The 7,500-nt window shown below is 40.8% G+C and overlaps 1 protein-coding gene across 3 annotated transcripts in view; it reads left to right on the forward strand.

The window, feature by feature from the left end:
• si:dkeyp-97b10.3 overlaps positions 1–3,930 on the forward strand; it is a 38,451-nt gene extending 34,521 nt beyond the window's left edge. For all 3 annotated transcript variants that reach the window (XM_048265248.1, XM_048265246.1, XM_048265247.1), the window contains exons 16-17: positions 1,493–1,608; positions 2,158–3,930. In XM_048265248.1, the coding sequence (XP_048121205.1) occupies positions 1,493–1,608; positions 2,158–2,186 (145 nt within the window). In that variant the 3' untranslated portion in view covers positions 2,187–3,930. The remainder of the gene's footprint in view (positions 1–1,492; positions 1,609–2,157) is intronic.
• The last annotated feature ends 3,570 nt before the right edge of the window (positions 3,931–7,500 follow it).

Below are 7,500 nucleotides of genomic sequence, written 5' to 3' on the forward strand. Positions count from 1 at the left end.
TAGCAAACCTTTTTTGTCCAAAGTGACTTCCATATGTTAGTTATATTGCAAGGGCCAGTACCCCCTGAGGGGGGTTAAGTGCCTTGCTCAAGGGCACAACGGTGGAAGCCGGGAATTGAACCCACAACTTGTCAGACTACTGCACGCTAGCCCAACTCGTTAACCACTACGCTACCACCACCTTACAGGCTACTGCACGCTAGCCCAGCTCCTTAACCACTACACTACCACCACCCTACACTTATACTTACTTATACTTATACTTACTTACTTATACTTATACGTAAGGGATAGTGTATAGAACGCCGGTCATTACTGGGAAAATAAGTCCCGACAGGGCGAACCGGACCCCGGTGCGCAGCGGAGGGCTCTTGTTCCGCCCTGAAGGGGCTTATTTTCCCAATAATAAACCGAAACAATAAACTCCCCACGATGTGACGCTTTAGCCTACATAGCCTAGGCTATAGCCTATTTGTTACCGTTTCATCGTGGCTTTTGGTGAGAAACAAATAGTTCGACAACAGCACACGCTGAACTTGAATCAAACATTCTTTAGAACACAGCTGATCAACCGTCTGCTTTCACTTTTGAATGAAGTTCCAGTCCTTGCGTAGTGATATGAAAGACGTGAAATAGAAGCACAAAGCCCATTTTCCTTGACAGCGGTCTGTAATACTTAGCAACGGTCTGTTATTGAGAATTAGCAGACCACCGAACGTTGGGAAGGCCCATTCAAGTGAATGGAGCATTCTGCAGCATTATGAAGAGCCGTGTAATAATTATACTTACTTACTTATACTTAAACTTATACTTAAGCAATATAGCAGTCTAGTGGGGTTGGTCATGGATATTCCCACGGGTGTTGTTCGCCATAGCCACGAGGGCGGAGGCCAGTGGCTGCTGGCAACAACAGCCGTGGGAATATCCATGACCAATCCCATCCATCACCAGCTATATTGCTTTTATACAACAATTCTACCACAAACTAAATAATCTGAAAACACCCCAATATTGTTTAAAATGTTAATTTCGACATCGTTCACGCGCATCAAAAAACAGTTCCCTTTTCAATAGACAGCGTCTTGGTTGCTAGGTAACCAACATTCCAGATCCCTCTTTACGGGTCTTTGTGGTTTACGTGTCTTCTTGAAAGAAATGTGAAATCACATTCATATCTAGCTTTGCTGCATTCATTCCAACTCATGGAACGTCTCTCGGCCAATCAGAAACAAATAAATAGTTCCATAGAACCCAATTGTTGTATAAGTATAAGTAAGTATAAGTATAAGTATAAGTATAAGTAAGTATAAGTATAAGTATAAGTATAAGCATAAGTATAAGTATAAGTAAGTATAAGTATAAGTATAAGTATAAGTATAAGTATAAGTAAGTAAGTAAGTATAAGTATAATTATACAACAATTGGGTTCTATGGAACTATATACTTATACTTATACTTACTTACTTATACTTATACTTATACTTATACTTAGGTTCCGCATGCTGGACAACTGGAGGAGGAGGAACAAGGGCAAGGCCGGCCTCGACCAGCTGCACGACTGCCTCAACAAGGACGACGTGCCCACTGAGGTCCGAGACTGCCTGGAAGGTGAGCAGGACATCGGAGAGGAGGAGTATGTGTGTGTCTGTCTGTGTGTGTGTGTGTAAGGGCTTCTACACACAGTTGCGTTCCGTCATCGCATGCCAGTGGGTGTTCCCGACGGTAGCTATGCAAATGACTTGAAGTATAACCGTAATTTGATTGGTTGGTGCCGTCCGTCGATTGGCTTGATTGGCCGATCAGCTGAACTTCTCAACACGGCGGCGGGGGGGAGCTTAGCGGCCTTAACGGACCCATAATTCAGTTCGGCAACGGATGACGTGAGCCCATGTAAAGTGAATGGGATGCGTCTCCAGCACTGCAACGCACGCAACTGTGTGTAGGGGCCCTAAGAGAGAGAGAGAGAGTGAGAGTTTGTGTGTGTGAGAGTTTGTGTGTGTGTGTGTGTGTGTGTGTGTGTGTGTGTGTATGCATGAAAGATCTGACACTGTAGGGTATTTCAAAGGTATACACTCCCCCACACACACACACACACAAACACACACACACACACACACACACACACACTGAAATTATGTTTCTGTGTTTGCTCCTCAGACATGCTGCAGGGTAACTGTAGCAGTTGAGTGTGCTGCTGGACTTTTGGACTGGACTTTTGGACGAGAAGGTCCATCTGCTGGACCACTGGACCAAACACAAGGGACCAAAACACACCTCCGCCTGACCTTTCCGTTGGACACTGTGTGTGTGTGTGTGTGTGTGTGTGTGCGCGAGCGTGCATTACTTAACCTACACCAGGCAAAAGATGCTTCCTTAAACTGACCTTTTATTGAGTTTTTCAAACCACCTATTCCCTGAAAAGATCTTTCAAAAGGTCCAGGCTCCCTACAGAGCTACTCATTTCAGCCTCTGGGTTTTTACCAGGGACAGTGCTGTAGGTCAAACCAGCTCTGGGAGGATTTGAGAATCCAAACTTATGTTGACAAAATACTGCAGAGATGTCAGTACGGTGCTGCAGTCAGTACTGCCTGTGGAAAGCCTTGCCTACTGCCGTGTTGCAGTCAGTACTGCCTGTGGAAAGCCTTGCCTACTGGCGTGCTGCAGTCAGTACTGCCTGTGGAAAGCCGTTCTGAACCAAAGGTTCTGCAGTCAGTACTGCCTGTGGAAAGCCATTCTGAACCAAAGGTTCAACTTGATTTTGTATATTTGGAAATGTTTTCCATTCATGTTTTTGGTTGATTTTTTAATGGTTTCATTTCATTTTATTTTTTTATAACAACTTTTTATATGAAATTGTACATATTTGTTTACTCATGATGTGATTCCCTGGACCAAATATGTCCATGTCATTTGTTAGTTGTTTGTTTGTTATCTTTTTCTATCTGGTTTATCTGGTGGTACCTGTTGAAACTTGATGGAGGTTGTATTTGGCTTATTGTCTGTTATAATAAGCTCTGGTCAGTAGAATGGGATTGGAATAGCACTTCCTGTACTGGACGAAGGATGAAGTCTAAGTGTAGCTCTCCAGGGAGCCAGACTGGTCCCTGAGCGACTACTCGCAGTCTTGACCCCTGTGAAACGTGGCCCATTTAAACACGCAGCCTCCGCAGTACGGACTTAACAGATAAGAGGATGGGAGGAAAAGAGATAAGTATGGCACATTGAAATGAATCAGGGCCATTATTACAGTTAAGCTCTCAGGCACAGCATGCACACATAAGCTTGAAGGGAGTCGGAGGAGGAGGCGGTGTGGCTGGACCCACCTACTGTAGCACGAGACTGAGTAGCCAGAGGACTAAGGGTTAAGGGTCAAAGGTTAAAGGTTAAAGGTTGGGGGGTGGGTTGGCGTGGGTCCAGGCTTTTTTATTATCTGGAAATCATTCTGTTTACTGTATGCCCTTAAGCCTATGAGTACAGAAGCCTGTTTAGTTTGACTGAATGAAAGAAATGATCATGAAGTTCCTGCTGTGGTAACCCATTCCACGGATGTTTTAGTCAGCCGTACTGACAAATGTCTTCAGGAGCAACTGCAGGACATCTCAGGCCAAGGTGCAGATTATGCCCTTGATTTGTACAGTCAGATCATGTTTACAATGGTGCAGACCTCAGCTCTCTGTGCTTTGAAGGTATGCCATAGTGCATGTCTTTTTTGTGTACAAATCCTTGCACTAGTCCTCAGTCGAAACAGTACTCATGTTGACCGTAGCCTTTGAACTGAATCCTTAAACTTGGATCGTTGTGGAATTTCACTAATGTAGCATAAGATGTGGCTGAATAAAAGTTTTTTTTTGACTTGTCATATAAAACATTAAGCCTTAATTACTGCTGAAAAATACTTTATTGTAAACAGTCAATAAACGGGGTTTTAAATGTTTCAATAAATTCAATAAATACAATAAATAACATTATAAATAGTTGTTGAATCTATCATTCAATAAATAGATCAATAAATAAACACATCAATAAATAAACCAACCAACATGTAAACAGGTCAATAAATAAATAAATATTTCAATTAAATAAATAACTCTTGTAATAAATAATTGAGAATGAGAATCCACAGTGGCATCAGCCCAATGGAAGAAGCTTATACACTAATCACTGTAGTTACTGAGCACTGGTCTGGGGCCAGTATTGCTCTGGTGTGCAGCGTTACGTCTGTAGTCGATAAGAACACGAGCTGGAGGTTCGGTTTGGATCGGAGGATTTCCCAGTGTGCCAGATATAGCTTTTTTGTAAAAGATGTATGATCCATACTGATTTATACTTTACTGGAGGAGGAAGAGAACGAGGATGATGATGATGATGACATAGTTGGGGGTGAGGAAGGCTTAGCTCTGGTAATCCCCAGAGGCGATGTAGTTGAGGGCTCGGGTGATGGTGATGGCCCGTAGCTGGAAGCCCTGGACCACCTCACACAGACACATGCGGTCACTAAACGAGTCTCCAGAGGCACACACCTAACGGGCAGGAGAACAAAAAGGCAAAACGGTGAGCAACTGGCCCCTCTGGGCTTCCATACTCTCTCTTCCCGTTCTTTAATGTGACACCACTCCATAGCATTAAGATGACATTCAGAGGTTATCTGTGTGGTCTGGGAACTGGACCATAGGTAAGAGGTGTTGACAATAAAGGATATGAGATTTAAAAACTCACCGTTTCAGATGGTGGTGCGCTCTCAGAAGTCGACCAGTTGCATTTCTGAGGAAAGGTGAGAGCATGTGTTCATTAATATCAATTCACTTGTGCTTACACAAATAAAGTTGGTTTGTACAAGAGATTGTACAAGAGACTACTGCAAATAAGAGATGTGATACAAGAACAACATGTTGGGAGTAACAGAGTGGAGTTTCACAACACTTTTATTATTAATGTATATCAATGTTTCTGATCTAATGTAGTTGATGTATTTATTATCAATGTATATTAATGTTTCTGATCTAATGTAGTTGATGTATGATTTTCAGCATGAACTCCTAATTGACTGAGCTTACTAGTGTACTCAGACAATGCAGCCTAGTGGTGCTGCCCCCCTGAGTTGTGATCCAACCTCTGCTCTACTTCTCCTCCATGGATGCATAGACCGCTTACCTCAAGCATGTTACTGGTGGCCTTCACCACCTGGCTGAGTTTGCTGTGCTGGGTTCGCTGCGCTTCCAACAACCTCTTGTAGTACTCCATGTCGGCGCGGATGTTCACCAAACAGTCGGCCTGCAAACAGCCACGACACGGTCAGCAACAGCGTTTTAAATCAGACTGAGTTGAATAAAAATGGCCTGTTTTGCTATCACATGCAGCAGTAAAGATATGCTATGATATATGGACGGAGGGGCCCATACCTTATTGAACTGTGTGTTCTGAGCAACTTGGCCCGAGCATCCCTGACCCTGGAAACAAACGCAAAACATCATCATCATGATCACTATCATCAGCAAAACTGTAACCATCATCAACTAGAGAATTGAGCATTTTAAGTGTACCAACATCATCTTATTTTGTTTTCAGCTAGTTTACAGTGTAAGCATGTTATAGGCCGAGACGTAGGCTACATTCTTCTCATCTGGACATTTCCTAAACTCCTAAATGTTGAGTTTGAGTTCTTACCGAGACCGTCGGAGTACATGCTGATACTGTTGAAGTCTTGCTGTGCACCTTCGCAGTCATCTCGGAGCAGTTAAAGCCATTGAACTGTTCTTTCTGTAAAAAACAATATAGAAAATATATAAATATGATAATCTGACAGCGCGTTACTAGGCCTATAGTATGGCTGAGTTAATGTGCTATCACGTACATCCTTCAGAAGTTCACTGATGTTTGATAGCACAGCTTTCGCAAGTTGGCCACACTCCTGTCCGTGGACGTCTTGAGAGTGTGACAACGGGAGAGCCTTTGCTTGAGTACTGCCCCACAGCAGCCCAACCAGCATCAAGGATACTGCAATGTAATTAAAATGTCATTTGATTTATTCACGCAGAAAGAATTAATAATAATAATAATAATAATAATAATAATAATACACCAGATACACACATTATAAAACTGAGTAGGCTAGGTTATAATGTTTTCGTTCATAAAAGTAGTTTTAAACATTACTTTGTAATACTTACAGAACAGAAGGTTTGATCTTTGCATCTTTGTTTCTTAGTTAAGCTACTCTCTCGTCAACGCAATCTTAGAATACTACCATCCTTGAGAAGTATCCCATTTATAGTCTAGTGAATTCCTACCTATCAAAGGGATTCCCCGCACCGCACTGAACAAAACTCAGAAGGCGCCGCGCATTCGAATGTCACAATTGTTTACATGGCTTACACAGGTTCTTGGAGTGAAACTGGAATTAACGCTGGCCAAAAGTCTTTCGTTTTTAGTTTGGGCTGTTCACCCAACACATTGCCTCGATCGTTTCAACGAATAGCTTTTATTTACATATAAGTTACCCATGCATTTCAGTTTGAATAATGAGTAATGTAAGCTATGTGTGATAAAGAATGATGACATTTCCGTTAGACAGTCCAGACTAAGAATGAAAGTACCAGTCTTATTTGTTTATTGTAAGGACCCCCATTACACTATTCCTTAATCAAAGCCCATAGTATCTGTTAGATCGTACCATAGGAAAACATAGGATTAGGCTACAACAAAGACAGCATGACGAGCAACGGTTGAAGGCTGAAAGGCTTTTTAATGAAATATGCATTGAGACAACAAGCTTAATCTTGTCCTCCAGGTTTCTTTAAAGTAAAATATAATGTGAATTTAGCACTCATTTGTGATAAGGATGTAACTTCGTTATTATTCTATATCATAACCAATGTACAGAGATTTTACACTTATAGTATGCATAACATTATATATATATATAAAGATATATATATATATATATATATATATATATATTGTATATACTGTACAAATATATATACTTGGGATAACATCAGCTGATGCTGTATAATGTTATCTTCAATGATTGTGCAATTACGTTTTATTACAGTAATGATTTCCACTCCTTTAATGTACATTAATGTCCCTTTAATATGCTGTGCTCGTCAGAAGTTAGACACTACACACTACTTATTTATGTTTATTCTTTATTTGGACTATCTTTAAATTGTGGAACAAAACTGAACTTCAAAAACCTAAAATAACACGCATGGGAAGGTGAAGTAAGCAAAAAAAAAAAATGTAAATAAGAAAAGATATTTTGTATTTTAGATTCTTCAAAGCATTCAACTTTTGTTGTGATGATAGCTTTTTTATCTTTTATCTTATTTATTAATATTTGATTACACTGCATTTGACAGGCAATACAGTATGTAACCATTTAAAAGTTTCAGAGTCTAATCACAAACATTTAATTGTGCACTTTTTAACAAGTTGTGCATATGTGCAATACATTTTGCAATCTACTTCTGCGTCTTTACAGAAACAATGACCTCACAC

This window comes from Alosa alosa, chromosome 15 (assembly GCF_017589495.1).
Source record: "Alosa alosa isolate M-15738 ecotype Scorff River chromosome 15, AALO_Geno_1.1, whole genome shotgun sequence".
NCBI classification, from domain to species: Eukaryota; Metazoa; Chordata; class Actinopteri; order Clupeiformes; family Clupeidae; genus Alosa; species Alosa alosa.